Raw genomic sequence first — 27429 nt, 5'->3', positions numbered from 1 at the left:
GGTCCCTCCCACACCAGGGTGACGGCGTGCCTGGAACACCTGGCTCCTTGTCTGCTGGGACAAGGGCAGGCCCGCCCGGTGACTGCTCCGGGGCGGGTGGATGGCCACCTGCGGGGTATGAGCATAGCTCACCACCACCCAGAGGGGCCTGGCACCCCTGGGTTTCTGCAAAACGACCATCCAGGGCACCGTGAGGGACACTCACCACACGATAGCCAGCCGGGGGATGGTGAACATGAGGGCCGGCTCGTAGTCGTCAATCATGTCCTGGGTCAGGTACCCGAAGTCCAGGGCCCTGGCGGGGAGGAGACAGGGAGCAGGCGTGACCATGGCCAGACGGGAGCCAGGAGGGCGGCCATGCAGGCCTCACACGTGGACACGTGGAGGACAGCGGCTGGAAGAGCCCGCTCCAAGAGGCCCGGCACGGGCGGCTCCCCCTCGGCCTCCCCCACCTTCCCACTTCCTGACCCACCGCTGGACGGAAGCCGGGAGCAGGAGAGAGGTGCCCGCCAAGGGGGGCTGATGGGGACAGCTTGCCATCCAGCACCCGAGAGCAAAGGTGCTGCAGGAAAGCTGCCCTGAACCGTTAACAGTCCCCGAGAAGCCAGCAACTGCTCTCCTGCATCCACCCACTTCCAAGGATACCGAGATGGCGTCCCTGCACGCATGGGCAGACACGCACCAGCGTGTTCAAAACCAAAGATTCCCTGCCGTCTGTTTGCTGATTTGAAATATCTACCAACGCCTAAGAGTGAACAACCTGTCTCAAAAAATTAACAAACTCACGATGTGACGTTGTTGTCTAGTAGCTCAGTCGTGTCCAACTCTTTGGTACCCCGTGGACCGTAGCCCGCCAGGCTCCTCTGTCCATGGGATTCTCCAGGCAAGAATACTGGAGTGGGTTGCCATTTCCTTCTCCAATGATGTGATATTGCTGCTGCTGCTGCTGCTAAGTCACTTCAGTCGTGTCCAACTCTGTGCCATAGACGGCAGCCCATCAAGCTCCACCGTCCCTGGGATTCTCCAGGCAAGAACACTGGAGTGGGATGCCATTTCCTTCTCCAGTGCATGAAAGTGAAAAGTGAAAGTGAAGTCGCTCAGTCGTGTCCGACTCCTAGCGACCCCATGGACCGTAGCCCACCAGGCTCCTCTGTCCATGGGATCTCCAGGCAAGACTACTGGAGTGGGGTGCCACTTCCTTCTCCAATGATGTGGTATTAGGCAAGTTCAAAACTTACCTGCCAGCGAAGCACTAGTCAAATACGAGGAATGTTCCAGGTTCGATCTTAGTCTATTCATAAAACCTGACTTCAGCTCTGACCCCTGCCCCCAAACAAGGCATGCTTAGATTACCGATGAATCACCCCTGAAACCCAGCCTACAAGGGCTCCATCCTGGCCTGACGGAAGAGGAGTGGAGGACAGGAAGTGAGGAGGTGGGAATGTGAGGAGTGGGAGAAGGGTGAGGAGGTGAGGAGCCTGGCTCCTCGGGCTGAGCCTGGAGCCCCCCAGACCCTTCGAGCTTCACCTGCGGGACCGACCCTCCGGGCCCAGAGAAACAGGACTGTGGGACTGGGGTGGGCAGCCAGGGCTGGTGGACGAGGCGCACGGACATGGTGCCCTTCCCGGGTACAGCCGTCCCCCAGGCCGGGGAGGCGCGAGGACTGGGCCCCCGGGTCACAGGGGCCTCACCTCTCCACCGTCTCGCAGAACAGCACGATGACCTCCTGCTGCACATAGTACTCCCGGGGGGACTTCACGGGCACCATGGCCGACACGTAGCTGCGGGCAGAGGGACGGGGTGAGGGCCACCCCCAGGCGCCCGGCCATGTCCCCGAGCCCTGAAGGTCTTAACGGACAACCAAACGGGGTCCCTCTGACTGCAGCCCCCTGCCGCCTCTCAGGCGCTCACAGCACAGGGCCCCACATCACCGCTCCTGTTTTCAGCCGAAGCTCCTCCCTCCTTGGGCGGCGCCGGCCTGGAGCCGCCACTGCTCATTCCGAGAGGGCCCCCCTGCCTCGAGGGAACGAGGGAGTAGCCTTGTGCATCCAGGCCCGTTCCCCAGGTGAGAACGGTTTCCCCTCCTCCTAAGTGACTAACCAGCCTTTCTTGTAATAAAAGCTCACTTGGGGAAATCTGGAGCAGACAGGCAGGGAGAAAGGCAGAAAGCTCATATGTGGGCCCCGCTCCCTAGAGAACCATCTGGAACCATGTGACTTCCTCCTCCGCCCACCATCACAAGTCGGGCAGTTTCTGCTAACCCGCACAGCGGTGGACGGGCATTGGGCCTCCTGGGTCTCCTGCACCCCAAGCATGTCTGTTTCTGTGGACATCTTGCAGCCCAGTCCCCACAGTCCCGGGACCTCCAGAGCCCTTGTGGGTGGGGAGGCGGGTGAAGGGGGCCCTGCCCTGTCGTCTGCTGCTGGTGGAGGGGGAGGGCAGACCCGCTTAGCTGGAGGGGGCTCCCCGTACTTAGTGGAGCTGGGGGCCCAGCAGGACCCTAGTGGCCACCTCATCCGGGCTCGGTGGTGTCCCAGGTGCGAGCCCAAAGACGCGCTGGGTGGGGAGGGGGCGGTGGGTGACCTGCATCTACAGGACCGCCCGGGGGGCTTCACCGCTGGGGGGTCGCCAGGGGCAGAAGCGAGGGCGGGACCTGGGGTGTCCCTGCGTCCTTCCGCCTGCCCTGGCCCCTCCCCTCGCCGTGCCCACCCCCATCCACCCCTGACTCCCGCAACCAGCCAGCCGGGGAGGGCGCCTCCCTTCGAGGAATCTTCGGCTACAGACGGCCGGGTCCCCCACCAGCAGGCCACGGCCGCGACCCCTCGCGGGCGGCCTCCGGTCACCTCAGCTCGAACTCTGCGAACAGCACGTCGAAGTGCCGGAGCGCGTCCCGCATCTTCTCCGTGTAGGTGTTGAGGTCCCGCAGCGCCTGGTCGCGCAGGGCCCCTCGCACGTCCTCCAGGCTCCGGGTCAGCTCCTTGGCCAGTGGCCGCATAGCCATGCTCTCCAGCTCACGGTTCATGATGATGGAGCCGGCGGCCAGGCACTGCAGGCGGCGAAGGGGTCAGGGCAGCCCGCCCACGGAGCACGCACCACCCCAGTGACACCAGGACAGGCCACTCCTCGTGCCCCAGGAGGCCGCGGCCACAGGTCTGGGGTGGGGGGCGTGGCCTCCCCGAGACCCTCCCCCGCCTCCCATCCCCTAGACCCCTCCCCCCGCCTCTCATCCGCGAGACTCTACCCCCTACTCTCATCCCTGAGACCCTCCCCGCCTCCTCTTCTCCCCTCCCCCCCCTCCTCTCCCGTCCCCTCTCCTCCTCTCCCCTCCCCCCTCCTCCTCTCCCCTTCCGCCGCCTCCTCTCTGGGCACCGGCTCCCTCCTGATTTCTCTTAGATGCCCAGCAATCACAGTCATGATAACAAATGCCCTTGGGTTTGGGGCTCTGCCGGGCCCTCCTGGGCATGTGACCCCTGTCTCCTCCCCCTCCACCCCGCCCCACAGACACCCCTCAGACACCCCACTCTTGCTCTTGCCCAAGCCCACTGCCGGGGAGCTGCCTCCGGCTCCCCAAGATCCCCCAACCTTTCTAAGATGCAGACACCTGGTGTCCACAAAGCTTCCCTGCTTCGCCTCAGAGCCCCCACAGCTGCCCCCGCCCTCGGGACCCACTTTGCAGAGGTAAAAACTGAGGCTGGGGGAAGAGACAGCCTGCCCGGGGCCACCCCCACCATCTGGAGCCATCCCCAGTGGGGACACTGCAGCCAGGCGGTTCGGAGGAGCGGGTTGGGACAGACTGAGATGGGGGAGCAGGCGGGCCCAGGGCCGGCAGCGTGCAGAGAAATGGGGGCATGGGAGTCCTGGAGAGCTGGCGGGGGGACGGCATGTGCTAGCGTCCTAAGAGAGGGGCCAGGCAAGGGGCTCCCATGGACACCGCTGCCCAGAGCGAGGCTGGTCCTGCCTGGGGTGGGGGGAGCACCTCCCTCCAGAGCCTCAGGCGCCTCCTCGGGAGCTGAAGACCAAGATTTGAGGGGCCACGTGAGTGGTGGTGGCAGCGTGGGCTGGGGGCAGCTCCCCCAGCCCGGGCAGGAGTAAACAGCCCCTTGGCGGGGGCAGTGCTGTCTGAGTATTAGCGTTACTGTAGCAGAGAACCAGTTTCACATGTCTGGGGGCCTGAGAGCCTCATAGAAATCACATGTGAAACCTCGTGTCTGTATTTGCGTGTGTAGTTTCAGGGGAGCAGGTTCAGTACCGTCCGCCACCCGTGGGAGAGGAGATGCCCTGCGCCTGTAGGTGCCCACGGGGGCCAGTCACGGAGGGACAGCTGGGCTACCTCGGCGCCGAACCACAGCTGGCCGGCCAGGTTGTCATGGCGGATCTCCTCAGGGAACTTGACGCAGAAGTCCCGCGGGGCTCGGTCCTGGGGGATGCACGCGTCCATAATCTGGTTAATGATGTTCAGCACGTTGTCCTGAAACAGAAGCAGAAAGGGCGCTGGGACGCAGTGCCGGCGGGCGGCCTGGCAGGACCGCTCGGCAAATCTGAGAAGCAAGCCCGGTGTGCCGGGAGGTCACGTGGCCACGTGGCAGCACCTGGGGGCCTGCTTGGCTCGCGCTGCAAGGAGCCCAACCTTCCCAGAAGCACCCAGGGAGGACCACCCGCCTGCCTCCCCTTCCGCACGGCCAGGTATCTAGTGTGCCCACCACAGGGCCCCGGCACTTCCCACGTCAGTCCCCACGGGTACGGTGCGGCGCCCTCTGTGATGGCCGAACCGCCCCCTGTGAACCCACCCTCAGCTCCCTGCAGCCTCAGCCATGGTGACGGTCCCAAGTGTCTCTCTGAACACCTATGCACACACTTCTGAGGACAGAGCTGGAGAAATGGAATTCCTGGGTGGACAGATGGTGGGTAGGTGCCCAATATGCTACTGGAGAAAAGTGGAGAAATAACTCCAGAAAGAATGAACAGACGGAGCCAAAGAGAAAACAACACCCAGTTGGGGGTGTGACTGGTGATGGAAGTAAAGTCCGACGCTGTAAAGAGCAAAATTGCATAGGAACCTGGAATGTTAGGTCCATGAATCAAGGCAGATTAGAAGTAATCAAGCAGGAGATGGAGAGAGTGAACATTGACATTTTAGGAATCAGTGAACTAAAATGGACTGGAATGGGTGAGTTTAACTCAGATGACTCTTATATCTACTACTGTGGGCAGGAATCCCTTAGAAGAAATGGAGTAGCCATTACAGTCAACAAAAGAGTCCAAGACGCAGTACTTGGGTGCAATCTCAAAAACAAAAGAATGATCTCTGTTCGTTTCCAAGGCAAACCATTCAATATCACAGTGATTCACGTCTGTGGCCCAACCACTAATGCCAAAGAAGCTGAAGCTGAACACTTCTGTGAGGATCTAAAAGATCTTCTAGAACTAACACCAAAAAAAGATGTCCTTGTCATCACAGGGGACTAGAATGCAAAAGCAGGAAGTCAAGAGATACCTGGAATAACGGGCAAGTTTGGCCTTGGAGTACAAAACGAAGTAGGGCAAAGGCTAACAGTTTTGCCAAGAGAACGCACTGGTCATAGCAAACACCCTCTGCCAACGACACAAGAGACAACTCCACACACGGACCTCACCGGATGGTCAACACTGAAATCAGATTGATCATATTCTTTAAAGGTGAAGATAGAGAAGCTCTACACAGTCAGCAAAAACAAGACCAGGAACTGACTGTTGCTCAGATCATGAGCTCCTTATTGCCAAATTCAGGCTTAAATTGAAGAAAGTAAGGAAAACCACTAGACCGTTCAGGTATGACCTAAATCAAATCCCTTATGATTATACAGTGGAAGTGACAAATAGATTCAAGGGATTAGATCTGATACAGTGCCTGAAGAACTACAGACGGAGATTTGTGACATCGTACAGGAGGCAGTGATCAAAACCATCCCCAAGAAAAAGAAATGCAAAAATACAAACTGGTTGTCTGAAGAGGCCTTACAAATAGCTGAGAAAAGAAGAGAGGCGGAAGGCAAAGGAGAAAAGAAAAGATATACCCATCTGAATGCAGAGTTCCAAAGAATAGCAAGGAGAGATAAGAAAGCCTTCGTCAGTGATCATTGCAAAGAAATAGAGGAAAACAATAGAAGGCAAAGACTAGAGATGGGAAAGACTAGAATTTTCTCTTCAAGAAAATTAGAGATACCAAGGGAACATTTCATGCAAAAGTGAAAGTGAAAGTCATTCACTTGTGTCTGACTCTTTGCGACCCCACGGACTATATAGTGCATGGAATTCTCCAGGCCAGAACACTGGAGTGGGTAGCCTTTGCCTTCTCCAGGGGATCTTCCCAACCCAGGGATCGAACCCAGGTCTCCCTCACTGCCGGCGGATTCTTTACCAGATGAGCCACGAGGGAAGTCCAAGAATACTGGAGCGGGGAGCCTATCTCTTCTCCAGTGGATCTTCCCAACCCAGGAATCAAACTGGGGTATCCTGCATTGCAGGCAGATTCTTTACCAACTGAGCTACCAGGGAAGCAGATGGGCAAAATAAAGAATAGAAACGGTATAGACCTAACAGAAGCAGCAAATGTTAAGAAGAGGTGGCAAAAATACACAGAAGAACTGTACAAAAAAGATCTTAATGACCCAGGTAACCATGATGGTGTGATCACTCACCTCGAGCCAGACATCCTGGTACGCTAAGTCAAGTGGGCCTTAGGAAGCATCACTACAAACAAAGCTAGTAAAGGTGGAATTCCAGCTGAGCTATTTCAAGTCCTAAAAGATGATGCTGTGGAAGTGCTGCACTCAATATGCCAGCAAATTTGGAAAACTCAGCTGTGGCCACAGGACTGAAAAATGTCAGTTTTCATTCCAATCCCAAAGAAAGGCAATGCCAAAGAATGTTCAAACTACTGCACAATTGCACTCATCTCACACGATAGCAAAGTAATGCTCAAAATTCTCCAAGCAAGACTTCAACAGTATATGAACCATGAACTTTCAGATGTTCAAGCTGGATTTAGAAAAGGCAGAGGAACCAGAGATCACAGTGCCAACATTCACTGGATCATAGAAAAAGCAAGAGAATTCCAGAAAAACATCTGCTTCATTGATTACGCCAAAACCTTTGACTGTGTAGATCACAACAAACTGTGGAAAATTTTTAAAAGAGATGAGAATACCAGACCACCTGACCTGCCTCCTGAGAAATTTCTATGCAGGTCAAGAAGCAACAGTTAGAACCGAACATGGAACAATAGACTGGTTCCAAATTCGGAAAGGAGTACGTCAAGGCTGTATATTGTCACCCTGCTTATTTAACTTAAATGCAGAGTACATCATGAGAAACGCTGGGCTGGATGAATCACAAGCTGGAATCAAGATTGCCGGGAGAAATATCAATAACCTCAGATATGCAGATGACACCTCACTTATGGCAGAAAGTGAAGAGGAACTAAAGAGCCTCTTGATGAAAGTGAAAAGAGGAGAGTGAAAAAATTGCCTTAAAACTCAGCATTCAGAAAACGAAGATCACAGCATCTGGGCCCATCACTTCATGGCAAACAGATGGAGAAACAATGGAAACAGTGACAGACTTTACTTTTTTTGGCTCCTAAATCACTGCAGATGGTGACTGCAGCCATGACATTAAACGACACTTGCTCCTTGGAAGAAAAGTTATGACCAATCTAGACAGCATATTAAAAAGCAGAGACACTACTTTGCCAACAAAGGTCTGTCTAGTCCAAGCTATGGTTTTTCCAGTGGTCATGTATGGATGTGAGAGTTGGACCATAAAGAAAGCTGAGCGCCAAAGAATTGATGCTTTTGAACTGTGGTGTTGGAGAAGACTCTTGAGAGTCCCATGGACTGCAAGGAGATCCAACCAGTCCATTCTAAAGGAGACCAGTCCTGAATATCCATTGGAAGGACTGATGCTAAAGCTGTTACTCCAATTCTTTGGCCACTCGATGCGAAGAACGGACTCCTCAGAAAAGACCATGATTCTAGGAAAGATTGGGGACAGGAGGAGAAGGGGACGACAGAAGATGAGATGGTTGGATGGTATCACTGACTCGATGGACCTGAGTGTGAGCAAGCTCTGGGAGTTGGCGATGGACAGGGAAGCCTGGCCTGCTGCAGTCCGCGGGGTTACGAAGAGTCAGACACGACTGAGCGACTGAACGGAGCCGGGTGGACAGACGCTCTGAAAGAGGCTCCTCAGTGTCCGCTCTCTGTGCTTCTTTGATTGACATTCTCAGCCTGCGTCATCCTGGGCTTGAGGGCAACAGGGTCGGGCAAGACCTGCTGTCGGATGGACGTCACTAAGGCTTGACCTGTAGCCCAGCCTCCTCAAACCTGCTCTACTGAATCTTAGGTGACATCCCACTCTTTTCTCAAAATTGTCCTGTTCTGTATACATGTACCATTCATTCAGTAGAATTACGGGAATGTTGAAAATTTCATTTCTTTGTGATTTGCTAAGGGTGAAATGCATGCACATCCATCCCAGGAACTGGGAAGCGGGCAAGTGGTGGGGTGGGAGTGTCCTTGGCACAGAGGCCGCAGGTGGCACGCCTGCTCCCTGTTCTTGTCCCGTCAGCCGGGATAGTCCGTGCGTGTAATTCTGCACGCTGCTGCTGTCGCTTACTGCTGGGACACGTCATTATGACTTCCCACAAATCCAGCTTGTGGTGGGGAGCCTCGTGGGATCCCAGCTCCCTGCTCCCTCCTCTGCTGGACCCTCAGACACTTCTAATTTTCCGTGAATGCCACCGCGGCGCCTGACGCCTGACGCTGCACTTCGGGCTGGTCCCTCAGAAGCCACGCCTAGAGGCAGCGTGACAAAGCCGAGTGTGAGCTGCGTGCACAGGCTCCGATCCCATTCACCAAATTGGTTTCCAGAGAGACGGCTCTGACTGACAGTCCCGCCCTGGGCGGTTTTGTCTCAACAGCCCTCCCCACCCCTGAGGCTCGAGCTCGAGTTTTCCTCAGGCAGTAGCCATGAGCAGGAAGCGCGACTTTCTAATGCAAACAGGTGATGCGCTAAACTCTGAAGGGAATTCTGCACCATAAGCAGAATTGCACAAAATGTGAAAATAAAACCCAACCATCACTGAGCCGTCTCACTGTCAGCTCTTTTTAAAAGGTTTTCTGGGTGGGCAGGTCCCTTTCTCACGATTCAACAAACTCACAAGAAACTAATGTCAAAACTAACAGCAAGTGCCCTGCGGGTCAGGGAGCCAAGCCCTCGCCCAGCGTCGTGGGCCAGGGAGCCAAGCCCTCACCCAGAGTCGTGGGCCAGCGAGCCAAGCCCTCGCCCAGAGTTGTGGGGCCTTTTAGTGGGGATGCTCCCCACTGCCCAGCCCAGGACAGGAGCTGCCTGAGGACGTCCCAGCAAATAGCCACCGAGGGACCCAGGGACGCTGATGGGTCCTCAGAGCTAAAGCAGTGTCCCTCACGGGATACTTACTGGGACATCCGATTCCAGCCAAGAATGGAGTAACAGGAATGAAAACTACCTCCTCAAACGATAATGATGGAAACAAGACAAGGATTCTCCAGACACTGGACATCAGGCGACGTGTGATCCCAGAGAGAAGAGAAATGGATGTGGCGGGAGCTGTGACTGTGCAGCTCACCGCCTGGATGGAAATTCTTGGGTCCTGGCACAGACAGAGGGGACCAGGTGGAACCCAGCAAACGCCCTCATTGAAGAGACAGAACCGAGAGTCTGGGGAAGCCAAGGCCACCAGAATCCAGAGGACAGAGTAGCAGAGATGAGCGAGCTGCCTGGGGAGACAGTCTCGGGGAGGCCCCTCCCTGAGTGTCCAGCTGGACACAGGGCCCACAGCATAGAAATGCTCACAGATCACAGGGCATTGAGTAATACCCAGGTGTACTCGGTACCAATTCTTCTTAGCCCCAGACTAAACAGAGCTCTGAACCTGCATGACATCTTAAAAAAAAAAAAAAAAAAACAAGACCCCAAAGGATCAAATCATTTCCAAGCAACAAAACTGTATTACAAAATAAAGCTCCAAAAAACACAAAAATATTCAGCTACCAGCAAGGTAGAATTCCCAGTGCCAGGCATCCAATATAAAAATGAGCAGGCTTGTAAAGAATTAGGAAAATGTGACCCCCAGGCCCCCCCAGGAAGCAGAACCAGGCTGGGCTGGTGCTGCCCTGCGGGCTCTGCACAGACGCCCCCGCTGAGTGCAGGCACCTGGTGTGATGGACCTGGGAAGCCTGAGGCACCCCGGGCAAGGGGCCGAGCCCCCGCCCATGGCTGAGAAAGCCGTGACCTCCGGGCACTTCTGGGGGCGTCCACATGCTCCGGGAACTGATGCAGGGATGCTGGGAACATCGGGGGCGGGGAAGAGCAAGCATGTGTCTGCTCAGTCGTGTCCGACTCTGCAACCCCATGGACTGCAGCCCTCCAGGCTCCTCTGTCCATAGGATTCTCCTGGCAAGAAGACTGCAGTGGGCTGCCATTCCCTCCTGCAGGGGATCTTCCCAACCCAGGGATCGAACCCGCATCTCCTGCATTGGCAGATGGATTCCTCACCACCAAGCCACCTGGACTGAGGACCAGCTAAATCTGGAGCTGGGTGATCCCCCCAGGGTGACGGGGCTCTAAAAGTCAAGGCCACGCGGGGGCCCGGCAGGGCGTGCTGCAGCCAGCCCCTCCGCCAGGCTGGCACATTTTATCTCACGTGTGTTGTGGTCACTCACGGCACCCCTCCCTGCGTGTGGCCTCTGTCCAAATCCCTCCCTGACTGCAGCGGTCCGCGAGACACCCACCCCATCCCCCTCGAGCCTGCCTGCCCCCCGTGCCATCATCCGCCTTCTGCAGAGGGGCACCTCTGTGGGTAAGCGCCGCAGAACGAAGGAGGGAATGAACCAACGGCATCGTGACAAACAGAACATGAGACCTCGATGAAAACTAGAAAGGGCAAAATGCCTGTTTCAGGAGACGTTAGAGATGAAAATCACTTCCCACTGTGACCAGCTGAGCTTCGTAGGAATTCACTGCCGCAGGAGCCCCCGACAACGAGGGGCGCTGCAGTAACGGGCCAGTTACATGCGACCACGCCGGGCCTCTGTGAAGGTGTGGCTCGCACAGGGAGGCTCAGTTTGGCGGCTCTTTCCTGAGCCGCCAAAGTCTTGTTTCCTGAGCAGGCAGCTGAGTACTGAGCCAGGGCCCGGGGGGCCTCAGCCACATTTGGGGCCATGCGGTTGTGTAGAGAGAGGCCCTCCCAGCGGGCCTGACTGCCGTCCTCCAAGAGGCCCATGTGCAGAGCTGGCGTCCGGGAGCTGGGGTGTCGGGAGGGCCCCCAGCACCCCCACAGATGGGGGCTCCCTGTGCCCCCGTGCTCTTTCTGTGCTCACACCCTCCTCCCTGGGGCTGGATTGAGTGTCTACCCAGCAGAGGGACCTGCAGGGCCGGCCCCCCAGTGAGAACCCCGGCTCTGAGTCTGTGACAAGCTTCCCTAGGGACACGTGTCTCTGTGGGTCAGTGTGTCCTCGTGACGGGATTCTGGAATCTGGGGCCTGTCTCCCCTGGACCCCACTCCCCCACTGGACCTTCTCCCATCGCTGGTTCTGCTTCGCAGCTTCTTGCTATGATGGATCGGAGCCGAGAGGACCAATGTGCCCAGTCCTGCGCGTCCTCCTGCTGGAACCTGGGATGGCCTTGGGGACCCTGACACGGAGGTCCTCAGGGAGCCTGAGACATGGAAGGTTCTGGTGTTTCTGTGTGAGTGTGAGGTACTTTAGCCGATTTTTATGACTTTCTTCCACCTTTTTTAAGCTGCTTCGCCTGCATCCAGTCCCAGGGCGGACCTCCCTCTCTGCTTTTCCTGCCGAGGTTCTGTGAGGCGCCCGCTGAGTTTCACCCACCTGGTCCGTCGGTGTAACATGCAGTGAGCAGGCCCGGGGGGGCTTGGGATCAAAGAGTCCCAGGGAGCAAGTGCCCCCCTGCCAGGAGAGCAGGGCCAGGTGTGGAGGGGCAGAGAGTGGCCTCCTGCCTGGCAGGGCTCAGTGAGCTGCAGGGACTGTGGCCATCCTCTGCTGGGGAAGCAGGCTGTCCAGGGGCCAGCCAGGAGGGAGACCCTCATGGTCCCCAGTCCTTGGCCCCTCCTGAGAGATGACAGAGGAGGGTGCGCTCCTCCCGTAAGAACCGTGATGCTTGAAACACTTGGGGGACCCTACCCGCCTGTGATCTGGGTCGCACGCCCAAGCCCCCACCTCCCCAAGGGGAGAGGTGCGGACTGGCGGGCTAAGCAGGCTCTGGAACTCTTGAATAGAAGTCGTCAGGCTGGTGAAGCCGTGTTTGCTGAGCTGTAGGAATTCCCAGCTGGCGGCCTGGACCGTCCGTCAGTCTGGACCCTGCAGTGGGGAGGTCGCCACCCGCCAGCTCTGGGGCAGGCCCCGGCAGGCCCTCCATCCCCCCCATTCCCCTGGAGGGGGCCCGTGAGCCCAGCCCTCCTCAGCAGCTCTGCCCGTCCCCAGCTCGGCTCCCCGCCGGCCCCCTCCGCTGTCCCCGCCCCTCACCTGGCAGGAACGGAACTGGCTGACAAGCAGCGTGCAGCGCTGGGGGTCCTTCCGCCCGTCCAGGCTGTCCAGCTCGGCGGCCACCTGGCTCAGCTCCTCGTCCGCATGGTAGAACTGTGCCAGCAGCTGCGGGTCTGACCGCTGTGGGGAGAGCGGAGTGAGCGGACACCCCAGGTGTGGCCCCCTCACCCTGACGGGCCCCTGAATCCCTGTGTGCGTGTATGTGGGGGCTGGGGAGTGCTGGGGGCTAAGGACAGTGGACTCAGTCTTAGGAAGGAGCTTTACTCCGGAGACTAAGCCGAGGCCATAAAGGCAGCGGCTGAACAGAGGGCAGGCTCCACTGCCCAGCCCTGGCAACCCCCCAGCACCCCCAGCCCGCAGCCCTCCGTGATCACAGAGAGACGGGAGCGAAGGCCGGACAGCAGGTCAGCCCCTGCTCCCTCCTCCTTCCGCCTGGGAGTCAGCCTGCCCGTGACTACGCCCTGCAGTCTGCTGAACACAGGGTAACTTGCTTTTGTGATTTCTCAGCTCGCTGCTTGGCTGATGGAGCCTGAGTTTCGCCCCTCCCCCAGTGTGACCCGTTCCCGGGTGGATCTTCCTCCGAGCAGGGGTCTTGGTTATCAGGACCAGGGAGAGGCCCCCCTCATGGACTTTTCACAGGAGATCGGGGATTCACCCCCTGACCCCCTACCCAGCAAAGGCACCTGAGCACCCACTGCTGAAAATGGAGAACGGGGGACACGCCCTGACCAGGGCAGCCCAGACCCCACCCTGCGGGCCCCCGGCGTCCATGACTCCCTGGTCCCCTCCATGGGCTCGGCTGACTCCCCCAGGATGCCCACCAGTGACCCCTCTGTGATGAGAGGGGAATCAGGGTGGGGTCAGCGGTTGGCAGTGCATTTCTGCCCCCTCCCTGTTGTGCTGACCAGAGGAGAGGGGCTGGAAGGCGGGCAGCTGCCCGGATGGTGCCCTCACACACGCTCCCCACCACCCTGGTCTCAAGCCCCTCCAGGCCCACATCTATCCATTATGCCCCATCTGGACCCACTTCCTACCCTGGGGCCTCCTCCTGGTTTCAGAAGCTGGGGGCAGGGAGGGACACCCTTGCCCTCTGACCCCCAGCCAGGGTTTAACCTGGCACCTTCAGGGTGTGGCAGACACTCACATAAGGGAGAAGACAGGAGGGAGCTGGGGAAGGCGGCCCGCCCAGGGAAAGGCAGGGAAGAAACCGGGGACCCCAACCAGCAACCCCCAGACTTGGGTGGGCCAAACACCTCCGTGACCATGAGCAACAAACATCCTCCAAACCCAGCCTCCCCTCTCCGTGGGGACACAGCCTGGGCAGAGCAAAACCTGTCGCCTGGGAGTGGAAGCACTCAGACGAGCCGTCTGGGCTCACTGGGCTTTGCTTCCAGGACAGCAGAGACCTTAAGACCAGAGCTATGAGTGTGCTGACCGTCACCAAAAATAGATGTGTACAACACACACACACGTGCACACATGCGCGCATTGAAGAAATTAGAGAAGTCAGAAAAAACATTTCTTTTAAGCTAGCAATTATCTTTATTTTGTTGAAACACAGAAGGCCTGTGTGATTTTAAAATTTTAGTTATATTCCGAGATAGCTCTCCAGCCCCCTCGGAAGGGATGATTTCCAGCAAAGAATCAAAATTCCCCTCTGTGGACGTCCCTGGAGGCCCAGTGGTTAGGACTCCGTGCTTCCAGCGCAGGGCCAGGGGTTTGACCCCTGGTCAGGGAACAGATCCCGCAGGCCACAACACGCAGCCAGAACTGAAAAGATGGAAAGAGCTCCCGGGGGGTTCGGGCTGCCGAGGTGCGGCGGGAGAATCTTGCCGATGCTACCGGGAGACCCAGACGCTGTGAAGACAAACTTCCAGGCAGGGGTCCAGGAAATGAACGAACACAACTTCAATGATTCAATTCGTGCTGATCAACAGGATCCAAAAGAAAATTTTGGTGCCACATTTCCATTTCTAAGTATGCAGAGAACAAAGCGAACACAGCAATCTCTAGCCTGGCTCATCACTCAGACCTAAATCGGTCCGGCAGGGTCACCCTCAGGCCAGCTTGGGGGCGGGACTGCGGACTGCAGGGACGCAGAGGAGGACAGACGTGCTGCTCTGTCCGACCTGGGTCAGCTGGCCTCATTCAACAACGTTTAACGTTAAAGTTTAAATGAGACTTTCAAATGTCCCTGAGTAAAATGTCCACAGCAGAGAGAATCAATGGATACGAACAGGAAGAAGTACGCACCCTACCCTGAAATTAAAACCATGAGAGGATAAAATAGAGCCCAGTAAAGATGTCTTTTTGGCACACGATGTCAATATTTTCTCAAAATAAATTCATAGCAGTGACAGCTTTCACTGTTAGAAGACAAAAATAAAATTCACGAAGATAGCACTTAGGCGGTTAGATGAGTGGTGAATCAGCAGCCTCCGAGAAGGCAAGAGAAAACACAAAACCACAGCAGTGACTGAGTAAGTCCGAAGCGCCAAAGTTGACAATTCAGAACCGATTCTGTGAAGCTGATCCAATTATCCATCATTCAAACAGCTGTCCTGTGATGCAGACTGGGGATGCGCGATGCGGACGTGGATGCCTGGGTGTGTGTGAGCTGAGGCCCTGCCCTCAAGTGCCCATCTGAGCCAGGCATGCGACGATGCTGGAGGGACCCAAGCTTCGTGAGGCTGGCCAGCTGGGCTGGGGCAGAACGTGGCCTGAACCAGAGCGCCCCCAGCCCCGGGCAGAGCACCAGTTTTGTCCCAGTAGGTTATCACCAGACCCTCCATGAGGTGGCCTGATACTGACCCAGATGAAGAAAACTAACGGCCAAGGTCACATCAGTGGACCCGGCAGAGCCGGCGGTCAGCCCAGGTCTCACTCTAAGGACACTCGGGGGTCCGCGTGGGAAAGAGGGACCAGGACCGGATCCATGACTCTTGCTTCCCAAGTAGGAAGCAAACGCTGCAGCAGGAAAACCTTAGAAGGATGCCTGGTCACCACAGCATGGTCTCAGCCAAGCTCCAGGAAGGGGGGAGAGGAGGCAGATGGCAGGACAGGTGGGCAGGACGGCAGCGCGGCCAGGTCGGAAAGGACCAGCCCCCTTACGCCCCCAGCGCAAGCCTGGAGATGGAGAGCAGCCAGCCCCCACCCCGCCCGCCCCCCAGCAGCTGCCCCAGGACAGGAGCTGGGCTCCGAACCCTCGTTCCCAAGGCCACACCCATGGGACCCCCACCACCCTCATGCTGGGCAGAGGAGAGCCTTCCAGATCTCGGTGGCTCCCCAAGCGGGCTGTAGCTGGACAGGCGGCAGGCAGCTCAGGGGTGAGGGCTGGTGGGGCCAGCCCAGGCCTGGGCCTCTCCTGGACAAGCCCCCCAGCAAAGCCTTATACCCTGCTCTGCCAAGCCCGAACACAAGAGTGTAGCCGAGAAAGCAGAGAAGAGCCTCGGGCTGCTCCCTGAGCGGGGCCTCCCACAGCCCGCTGGCCCTCGGGCCCTGGGCTCAGGGGAAGCTGCCCAGGCCACACCAGACTGTCAGGGAAACCCACTGACCACGGGCCACCAGGACTGGAAACCCTTCACTGCCTCCAAACAAACACCGAGCCAGGCCCTCCGCGAGTCTCCACCATCCTTCCGTCCCTGGGGCCTGGGGGTGCCGGGCAGCCGTGATCCCGCTGCGCAAGGCTGGCCTGGTCCACAGCAGCGCGTCAGGGCCCCAGCACTGACCTGGCCGCGTCACCCATCAGGAGCCCCAGACGGGCGCACACTGCTGTCGTTCCCGGGGGGCAGCCTTGCCTCTGCTGGCTACCCTGCACCCACTCACACCCAACTGCCTGCCTTCCCATCCAGGCTCCTCCACCAGGGCCTCATGGCTGGCCCTCCGGCCCCTGCTCACTCTCCGGACCTGCACCTAGGGTCAGGTCACCGCCACTACAGCCCGGCCTGCCACGGTCCACGGGGTCACAGAGTGGGGCACGACCGAGCGCCTGAACAAGAGAACCTTCCTACGCAGAGCCGACCGCTGGCGGCCCTGCGGCAAGGCCAGGCCTCTGCGGCCCCTAGACGGTCTGCTGAGTGCGTGCTCTGAAAGCTTTTGATTCCTGGACCAGCTTAGACACCCAGTGAGTCGCTTCCCCGCCCCTGCTGTCTCTCCAGGCAGTGTTACCCCCGGCCAAAAGCCACAGCCAGCTCGGAGGGGCAGCAGCCCTGCTGTGGGTCACTCTGGAGGGCAGCCTGCCTCAGGAAACCCCCGCGGAGGGTCCCTGCCCATGTGGCACAGCGAGGGCCCCGGGATAACGCCAACCCTCACCACGGGAGGACCGGCTCCAGAGAAGCAGGCCCCTGCCCTGGAGGAAGCTGGTATGGTCCCACCAGGGTGAGGTGGCCACGTCGGGCTGGACACCATCCTTCCAGGGGACACCTGGGCTCGGGGCACCCCAGGCGCCCACCCGGCCTTGGCTGCGGCATGTGCGGACACAAGGTCTGGAGACGGCTGAGCATCTCGAGGACGGTTTTCGGAAGGAGAATGCGTTCTCAGATAAAACTCCCAGTCGGGTGTTGTATACACATACAGAGCGCTGGTTGCAGGAAATTTAACCGCAGCCGCTGCAGTGGGTCATAAGGAAGCTCTTCCGAAACCGCAGAGGAAAGGAGCCCGGGGTGGCAACTGCCTGGGGGGCGGAGGCGGGGTCGCTGCGGCACCAGTGGGAACAAAGGCATCTGCTCGACTTCGAATTTCAATAGGTTTCAGGTTCTTCAAAAAGCATTTTATTTTTAAGACTTATTACCTAGTGAACTTGTTAGCATGCCAATCAATTCTGCTCCTTCTCTTCTGACAGCCAGGGGACACTGTCCCAGAGGTCTCGGGCCTTCAGGGTGACACAGGGCCACGCTCTGTTGCCGGGAAAAGCCCTACCTGGTTGACAGCAACCTGGGAAACAGCCATGGAGAGGCTGCGGTCTTCTCAGCTTCTAGGACGGATGGAAATCCACTTGTGGGAAATGGGAATTTAAACTGCTTATTACGAATTATTTCTCTCCTTCAAAAAGGACTTGAGATGACTTAATTATAACGCATGTGAATTGAACCTATTTGTTTAATCAGAGGAGCAATCAGAAGTCCGGAACAGGGATCCCGGATTCTGGGCCATGGGGATTACTGCAGGTGGTTAGCCTGATCTCGGGATTGCTGGGCCAGGCTGGAGCCCTCCCCGGGCACGTCCCCCCGTCCTGGGCACGTCCCCCCACTGGGCTGGGGTGAAGTGGACTGGGAGAGGCCCTTCCTGCCTGGGTCCGAGGAACACGCTGGTTGGGGAGGAACGTGGAATCCCCAGGGAGGGCCCCATGGGAGCACCTAAGAGATAGGACGTCAGTGGGATCCAGTGCTGAGGGGGCCCTGGTGAACCAGGGGGAGCGCACCGCTCCGGACCACCCCCTGCAGGACACAGGACCTGGGAACCCAGGCTGGCTGCTGTGTCCCGGCACAGACCCCCTGACCGCGCCTCACCCGGGCCGCTCTGGTGACGCTGCTCCGGGAGGGTCTGTGGCCAGGCAGCTCCAGCAGGGTGGGGGACGAGCCCCGCCACCCCTTCTCCAGAGAGGATGATCTGGGCTTCTGGAAACAGTTTTATTGAGATATGACTCACCTCCCATAACATCCACCTGATTGCAGTATGCAATGCCGGGGTTTAGTATGTTCACAGAGCATCCACAATCATCAGGAGCTAAAGTCAGACTCTTTTCATCACCCCAGAGAAACCTCACCCCCACTCCCAGCAGCCCTCCTGACTCACCATGTCTATGGAGGTGCCTGTTCTGGGCATTTAGCTAAAGGCACTCATACAAGCTGTGCTCTTCCATGTCTGGCTTCTTTCACTTAGCACGTGTGCAAGCTGACTCTGTGTAGCAGCATGTGTCAGCACTTCATTCCTTTTTAAGGCCGAATCGTATTCCACCACGAGGATGGACCACGTTTTGTTAATCCATCCATCAGGTGGTGGACGTCTGGGTTGTTTCTACCTTGGCCATCATGAATAATGCTGATACAAACAGGTTTTTATGTGGATATGTTTTCAGCTCTTTGGGAATAAACCAAAGTGGAATTCCATACAGTGCCAGTCATACACTGACTATGTTAGACTTTTTGAAAATCTGATTATTTTCCAAACTGGCTGAACCATTTAACAAAGATGTAAGAGCAGAGTTGCCATATGAAGTTAACTACAGAGGCCCATTGCGTTGCGACACACTAAGAAGGAACTACCAGAAAGAAACTAAGAAAGCAATCCCATTTACAATCGCATGAAAAGAATAAAATACCTAGGCATAAATTTAACCAAGGAGGTAAACGATCTGTACTCAGAAATCTATAAGACACCAGTGAAAGAAACTGAAGATAACACAAACAGATGGAAAGGTTTCCCATGTTCATAGATGGAAAGAGTTAATATTGTAAAAATGGCCATACTACCCGAGGCAATCTACAGAGTCAATATAATCCCTGTCAAAATATCAACGGTATTTTTCACAGAACTACAACAAATGAGTCTAAAATTTGCATAGAAACACAAAGACCCCTGAATAGCAAAACCGTCTTGAGAAAAGAGGAAAAAAATTAGAGGTGTCATGCATCCTAATTCCAAACTATACTCCAAAGTTATGCTAATCAAAACAGCATTGTCCTGGCCCAAAAACAGGCACACAGGTCAATGGAACATACTAGAGAACCCAGAAAGGAACCCACACTTATATGGGCAATTAATCTATGATAAGGGCGGCAAGACAGCCTCTTCAGTAAATGGTGTTGGGAGAACTCGATAGCCGCATGCCAAAGAACCGCCCCGCGCTCTCATACCACCTACAGAGACAGAGTCCAAAGTGGACTAAAGACTTAAATGTAAGACCTGAACCCGTGAGACTTCTAAAAGAAAACATTGGCAGGATGCTCTCTGACATTGGTCTTAGTAATACATATATATGTATATATTTTGATTTGTCTTCTCAGGCAAGGGAAAGAAAAGTCAATATAAACAGATGAGACAGCATCAAACTAAAATGCCTCTGTACAAGGAAGAAAATTATCGACAAAATGAAAAGCCACTTACTGAATCAGGGAAGATATTCGCAAGTGACAATCTGGTAAGGAGAGAGTATCCAAAATATACCAAGGACTCATACAACTCAACACCAAAAAACAACTGAAAAATGGACAGAGGATCTGAACAGACATTTTTCCAAAAAGGAAATGCAGGCGGCCAACAGGCACATGAAAATATGCTCAACATCATGAACTATGAGGGAAACGCAGACCATGTCAGTGAGACACCACCTCACACCTGTCAGAATGGCCATCGTCACAAAGAGTACACATGACAAGCGTTAGCAAGGGCGTGGACAAAAGGGGACCCTCGTGCGTGTTCATGGAAGCGTGAATCGGTACAGACATGATGGAGAACAGTATGGAGGTTCCTCAGAACGTGCAGCTGCCACCTGATGCAGTGATCCCACCGCTGGGAATTTATCTGAAGAACATGGAAACACTGGAGAGATATCTGCACCTCCCTGTTCATCACAGCACTATTTACAACAGCCAGAATATGCAGCCAACCTAAGCGCCCATCCCAGACGAGTGATGAAGATGTTGCGGTATGCACAACGGAACAGCACTCGGCCATCGGAAGAATGGAATCCTGCTGTCTGTGGCAACGTGGATGGGCCTAGAGGGTATTACTGGAGAAGGCGATGGCACCCCACACCAGTGCTCTTGCCTGGAAAATCCCACGGACGGAGGAGCCTGGTGTGCTGCCGTCTATGGGGTCGCAGAGAGTCGGACACGACTGAAGCGACTCAGCAGCGGCAGCAGCAACAGAGGGTATTATGCTTCGTGAGGTTAAGTCAGATGGAGAAGAGACAAATACTGCATGATTTCATTAAATGTGGAATCTAAAAAAAAAGCGAGTGAACCAACATAACAAAACAGAAACAGAGTCATAGATACAGAAAACAGGGGGTCTCCAGAGGGAAGAGCCGTGAGAAGAGGAGAGAAGAAGCAGGGTGCTCGGAGGACAAGTTTCAGCAGAAGATTAACCAGCGTGGGGAACAGCGACTGTGTCATATCTTTATAGGGGGACACATCCACCCACGTCTACCCACCTCGCCCCACCTCACCCCGCCCCAGCAACGAGACTCACCCTGGTGATCCTTTTGAAATGTCGAATCACCATGTTGTGTAATGGGAACTGAAATAGTGTTGTAGATCAATGGTACTTCAGAAACAGACAGAGGGGGACTGCCCTAGTGATCCAGGGGCTGGAACTCTGTGCTCCCAATGCAGGGGGCTCAGGTCTGATCCCCAGTCAGGGAACTAGAACCCACCTGCCACAGTGAAGAGTTCACATGCCGCCACTAAAGACCCGGCATGGCCAAATAAATGCATTAAAAAAAAAAAAAGACTTCCAGTGTATATGCTTTAAAACAACAACACTCATGGGAAAAGAGATAAGACTTGTGTTATCAGAGAGAGGGATGGCAGAGGGGGGGCTGGATGAAGGTGGTCACAGGATACAAGCTTCTCATCAAAAGAAAAAGAAGCACTGAGGCTGTGATGTACAACACGATAAATAAACACGTGTTCAGTCTCCCAGTCGTGTCCGACTCTCTGCGACCCCGTGGACTGCAGCACGCCAGGCTTCCCTGTCCCTCACCATCTCCCGGAATTTGCTCAAACTCATGTCCATTGAGTCAGTGATGCCATCCAACCATCTCATCCTCTGTTGGCCCCTTCTCTTCCTGTCCTCAATCCTTCCAAGAATCAGGGGCTTTTCTAGTGAGTTGACTCTTTACATCAGGTGGCCAAAGTATTGGAGCTTCAGCATCAGTCCTTCCAGTGAATGTTCAGGGTTGATTTCCTTTAGGATGGACTGGATTGATTTCCTTGCCGTCCAAGGGACTCTCAAGAGTCTTCTCCAGCACCACAGTTGGAAAGCATCAATTCTTTGGCGCTCAGTCTTCTTTATGGTCGAACTCTCACACCCGTACGTGACTACTGGAAAAACCACAGCTTAGGGACCTTTGTCATCAAAGTGACGTCTCTGCTTTTTAATAAGCTGTCTAGGTTGGTCATAGCTTTTCTTCCAGGGAGCAAGCATCTTTTAATTTTGTGGCTGCAGTCACCATCTGCAGTGATCTTGGCGCACAAGAAAATTAAGTCTGTCACTGTTTCCACTTTTCCCATCTATTTGCCATGAAGTGATGGGACCGGATGCCGTGATCTTAGATTTTGGCCAGCTTTTTCACTCTCCTCTTTCACTTTCATCAAGAGACTCTTTAGCTCCTGAGAGTAAGTGGATGTTCACTGAACTGCCTGTGATAACCACTTCGTGACGTATGGGAATCACATCCTCGTGCCGTACCCCTAAAAGTGACACGTCAATCACACCTCGTGATACAGAGCTTCACGTCCATCATGTCAATAAAACTGATCACGGAGCAGCGGTGCGGGGGGTCCGACTTCTCCACTAGCTGTCCCGGGTGGTGTGAAGTGCTGTCTCACTTGGACTTGCGTCTCCCTCGTGACCGACGCCGTGGAGCACCCTCCGTCTGCTGCTGTCTGTCTGTGAGTCTTCTTTACTCCCGTCATCTGCCCACACGTGAGTGGAGGTGCTGAGGGGCTCTCGAGACTGACCACATCTGCTCTCTCACAGTCACATAGACAAACGCACGGTCTACCCGGAGCCTGCCTCTGGGGGAACAAGGGTCCACTCTGCGGCAGCCACGTGACCCCACCAAAGCTGTGGGCGGGTGTGGATGGGCAGCGCAGCAGTTCCATCAGGATTAGGATCCAACTTGCTCTACAGAGGGGCTTCCTGGTGGTTTAGATGGTAAAGAATCTGCCTGCAGTGCAGGAGACGTGGGTTTGATCCCTGGATTGGGCAGACCCCCTGGAGAAGGAAATGGTACCCACTCCAGTACTCTGGACTGGAGAATTCCATGGACAGAGGAACCAGGGGCAGGGCGTGGCTACAGTTCATGGGGTCACAAAGAGTCGAACATGACTGAGTAGGCTAGCAATAAAAATCTGCCTGCAATGCAGGAGACCCAAGTTTGATCCCTGGGTTGGGAAGATGTCCTAGAGAAGGGAGTGGCTGCCCACTCTGGCATTGTTGCCTGGAGAATTCCATGGACAGAGGAGCCTGGTGGGTGTAGTTCACGGGGTCGCAAAGAGACAGACACAACTGAGTGACTACCACTTTGAGAAGAGGGGCCTCAGCAGATGGAGAGTAGGGCAGGGCCTTGGAATGAGGCTGTCCGGGATGACCGAAGGGCCCCACCTGCTATGACAAGTGTCCTTACAAGGGGAGGGGACACACAGACCGAGGAGAGGCCACGGGGGAGAGAGGCAGAGATGGCAGTGAGGCGTCTGCAGGCCCTGGGGCACCTGGAGCCCCCAGAACCGGGAGAAGAGAAGGACTCCCTCTCACAGCCTGCAGGAGGGACCAGCCCTCCCAACACCTCACTTCCAGACTCGGGCCTCCCGAACCACGAAAGGCTGCATTCCTCCTATTCCCAGCCACCTACTTTGTGGGCACAGCAGCCATGGGACGGGAAAGCAGCGTCCCCACACCCACCCTGACCACCCAGACGCATCTTGGCACAGGCAGGGAAGAGGGGGTCCCCGCCCGGGGGCCCTGTGAGCCCTGCTTCTCTCTGCAGTCTCTGTCCACTCAGAACTCCCCAAGCGCCGCTCGCCCAGGCCCTGCTGGGTGCGCTGAGGCGTCCTGGGTCCCACAGAGCCAGCCGGGCCGCCAGGCCGCCAGGCTGCAGACAGGGTCACGTGTCCTGGGTCACGCTTGGGGTGGTGCGTTTCCCCATGTGCCCCATGCCTCAGAGAACAGACACCGCCCAGGACCTGGACCCTTCCCACAAGCCTTCTGTCTCTGCAGGGGATGCACCGCAGGACGGAGGCGGCCTGGGCCCAGGGCTGCGGCTGAGCCACAGGGAGGCAGGAGGGCCTGCTGAGCGCTCCCCCATGATCCTGCTGTCTGCTCAGGGTGGTGAGGTGTCCCTTGGCGGCTGTCCCTGCTCACTCCCGGCCTGTGGCTCTGAGGGCCTCCCTCTGACGGCCTGCGCCCCTGCAGGACCGGAGTCTGTCCCTCCGACCTTCCTGGGTGGCACAGAGAGCTCCAGGTGCTTCCATGGGAGGACATGGGGCCCGCTCTCCACCAAAGTGGGCACAGGGGTCTTGCTGAGGACACGGGAAAGCCTTCGTGACACAGATTCTGAGTCTGGCTCTTCTTGGTCAGACCTCTGAGGTTTTGGAACCCACTTCTTACAGGGAAGCAGGGTAGGGGGGCGACTTGGAGCTGGAGATGGGGGAGTTTTGATCTAGGGTGCTGGGGTGGATGGGCAGAGGGAGGCCAGCTCGGGCCTCCCGGCCGCTTGAGGACTCCTGGCGCCCACACCCAGCTCCCCCCCGGCAGTCTCCCTCTGTGTTGTGCTTGCTGCTCGGTTTAGCAAATAATGCAAATAAAACTTAGAGGCAATTGACTCACAGGTTGCTCGTCACTAGAGGCACGGATCACAGACAACAAGCTGTCCCCATGCTTTAAAAATAGCCATCCTGACAGAACACCTGTTCTCACCAACGTGCTGTTTCACCAGAGGGTAAAAATGATCTGCAGTGGAGTCCAGCAAGGGCCTCTGTTTGGCTTTTATGCATTTTTACAGGATGTTCTGACATATGGCAGAAGAGAAGCAACTGGGAGTCTGCTCAGAAAACCCCAAAAAACAAGGATGGGGTCGGTGGGGAAACAGTTCAGATGCAGCTTCTCAAGTCAGGGTAAAACCACACACACTCCCACACACAGACACACACAGACACACACACTGCCCCCCCACACACAGACACACACACAGACACACTGCCCCCCCACAGAGACACACACACACACACACACACACACACACTGCCCCCACACACACACATACACACATATAAACACACACGTATACACACACATACACATATTGCCTCCTACACACACAGACACATTGCACTCCCCACATACACATCCACACATAGACACACACACACACTGCCCCCCCCACAGAGACACACACACACACACACACACACACAAAGACACACACATAACACACACCCGCACACACACACACACCTGCACACATATACATAAACACTGCCCCCACACACACACAATAGACTCCCTTTGGCAACAGTGGACAATTAGAGCTTTTCACATGAACCCCCAACAGTGGCAAAACCTGAGCAGCCCTGGGCCCCTGCTCTGCACTCTCCCGTGTGCCCATCCCACCTCCCCCGAGGGGACCAGACTCGCCCAGCCCTGGCACGGCAGACCCTAAGTGCTAGGCCATCTGAAAGGCAGGCAGGGCAGAGCCTCTGGGACAAGACATCAGCCCACGTCCACCTGAGGGCTCGGGTGAGGAGGCGCAAAGTCGGGGCGGGACTGCCATCCAGAGCAGGACCGGGAGGAGCCCCTTGGTCCTTGGATGCCTGCAGAGCGCCTCCCCCAGGACACAGACTCAGTGTCACAAGGCGGCCTCTCTTCTTCCCCTGACCTGGTTACATCCTCCCTGTAAATGCTGCACTTGGGGGCCCTGTGTTCAGCACCCAGGCAGGGCCCACCCACGCGGGTGTGTCGGTAGAGAGAGGGATGGGATGGTCTGGGCTGTTACAATGCCTGGGGATGCCCCAGATCGGAGAGTCCAGAAATACACCCACACAGACACGGCCGATTGATTTTTGACAAGAGCACCAAAGGAACGCGGTGGAGAAAGAAGCATCTTGTCAACAAGTTGTGCTGGAGCAACTGGACAGCCACGTGCAGAGCAACAGTCCTCAGACCTTACTCATCACACGCAGAACCATCAGCAACGGTCCTCAGACCTTACTCATCACATGCAGAACCATCGGCCCCAAAGAGGAAATCTGTGACCGTGGGCTTGGCGACGCTTTATTAAATAGTTCACAGCGTGGACTGTAAAACAAACAAATACCCTGGTTTCACCAACATTCTAAAGTTTACGCCTCAAAAGATCCTGCTAAGAAAATGAAAAGTCAAGCCACGGACTTGGAGACAATATTTGTCAAACACATATATTTTGGAGGAAACATAGAAAGAACTCTCACACTGCAGTCTGAAGACAGCTGGACTTTAAAATGAGCAAAAGATTTGGACACTTAACTAAAGAAGACCTACCAGAAAAGACACTCAACACGTGGTCATAGGGAAAGAACAAATTCAGGCCGCAGTAACCTACCACCTCACACCTGCCAGGATGGTTGAAGTTCAGAAAGTCACCATCCAAGTGCTGGCGGTGGTGCAGAGCAACTAGAACCTCACGCGGCCGGTGGGGGTGCAAAGTGGTCCAACCTTTGGAAGACAGAGTGGCAGGTTGTCAGAGTTAAATATTCACTGACCAGACGAACCAGCCATTCTACGCCCAGCTGTCCTAAGAGACATGAAAGCTCCCGTCCACACAGAGACTTGTGCACATACGCTCAGGACGGCTTCATCTGTAACAGCCAGAGGTGGAAGCAACCCACACGTGCACTGCCTGAGACAGACAAACGGCCGTCCGTCCACACGGTGAACACGCCCTTGAGTGACCGACACACTACCGCAGGGGTGAGTCTTACGGTGTCGAGGCTGACTTGAAGCCAGCCCCAAACAGATCAGAGTATACACAATCCCATTTATACACAATCCTGGAAAATGCAAGCCTGGCAAGCTGCGGTCCATGGGGTCGCGAAGAGTCAGACATGACTGAGCGAATGAACAGCATGCCTGAGGACAGGATTAGGCCGGTGGGCACCTGACCAGACAGAGGGCACAGGGGGCAGAGGACAGTCGGTAGGGCAGACAGAGGGCACGGGGGGCAGAGGGCAGTCGGTAGGGCAGACAGAGGGCACAGGGGGGCATAGGGCAGTCGGTAGGGAGCTGGGGGCCCAGCCCAGGGGTCAGCGAGAATGCTCAGGGCAGAGTTGGCGAGAACCTGAGAGGCTCAGGGAGGGGACAGGACACTGTGGTTAAAGGCCACGCCACTCATCATGCCCGTGCTCGCTCCACCCTTTGAAGGTCCTCAAAAACCTACAAGTAGGACTACCATAGGGTCCAGCAATTCCACTTCTGCGTATATATCCAAAGACATGAAAACACTAATAAGAAAAAATACACGTACCCCAGTGTTCACTGCAGCAGTATTTACAACAGGCAAGATGGCAGTAACTTAAGTGTCCATCGACAGATGAACGGATAAAGAAGATGTGGTCTGGACATACAATGGAATATTACCCAGCCACAAAAAAGAATGAAATCTTGCCATTTGTGACAACACAGATGGACCCGGAGGGTTACGCTAAGGGGACTAAGTCAGACAAAGACAAAACACTTATCACTTGCATGGGCAGCACCACGTACGATAAATGCCACTTACATACGGAGGCTAAAAAGCTCAGAACAAAGTAGTATCACAACAAAACAAGGAGCGGCTCACGGACACGGAGAGCAGCCTAGCGTTACCAGCGGGGAGGCGGAGGGGGATCACAGGGGTGGGGGTTGAGGTGCGAGCGGTTACGCATGAAGCAAGCCACGAGGGTGCCCTGCGCAGAGAACACAGCAACGTCTGCGATGACTGTAAACGGAGCGTGACCTTTAAAGCTCCTGAGTCCCTGTGCCGTGCGCCTGCACTTACACGACACCAGACATCAAGCAGGCTCCAGCCAAAAAGAGGAAGCGCGGGCAGAGGAAGGCCCAGGGCCCGGGGACCTCCTCTCTCACCCTCCCGGCCGCCGCACCCCAAGCC

The 27429-nt window shown here is 56.0% G+C and overlaps 1 protein-coding gene across 3 annotated transcripts in view; it reads right to left on the bottom strand.

The window, feature by feature from the left end:
• ZFYVE28 (zinc finger FYVE-type containing 28) overlaps positions 1–27429 on the bottom strand; it is a 99187-nt gene that overhangs the window by 40688 nt on the left and 31070 nt on the right. For all 3 annotated transcript variants that reach the window (XM_070791916.1, XM_070791918.1, XM_070791915.1), the window contains exons 2-6: positions 12564–12704; positions 4331–4468; positions 2844–3046; positions 1692–1781; positions 206–295 (exon numbers count right to left, since the gene is read on the bottom strand). In XM_070791916.1, the coding sequence (XP_070648017.1) occupies positions 206–295; positions 1692–1781; positions 2844–3046; positions 4331–4468; positions 12564–12704 (662 nt within the window). The remainder of the gene's footprint in view (positions 1–205; positions 296–1691; positions 1782–2843; positions 3047–4330; positions 4469–12563; positions 12705–27429) is intronic.

The sequence above is a fragment of the Bos indicus genome, chromosome 6 (genome assembly GCF_029378745.1).
Source record: "Bos indicus isolate NIAB-ARS_2022 breed Sahiwal x Tharparkar chromosome 6, NIAB-ARS_B.indTharparkar_mat_pri_1.0, whole genome shotgun sequence".
Classification (NCBI taxonomy): Eukaryota; Metazoa; Chordata; class Mammalia; order Artiodactyla; family Bovidae; genus Bos; species Bos indicus.
The sequence above is the reverse complement of the archived record's forward strand: the minus strand, read 5'-3'. Positions and strand labels throughout refer to the sequence as shown.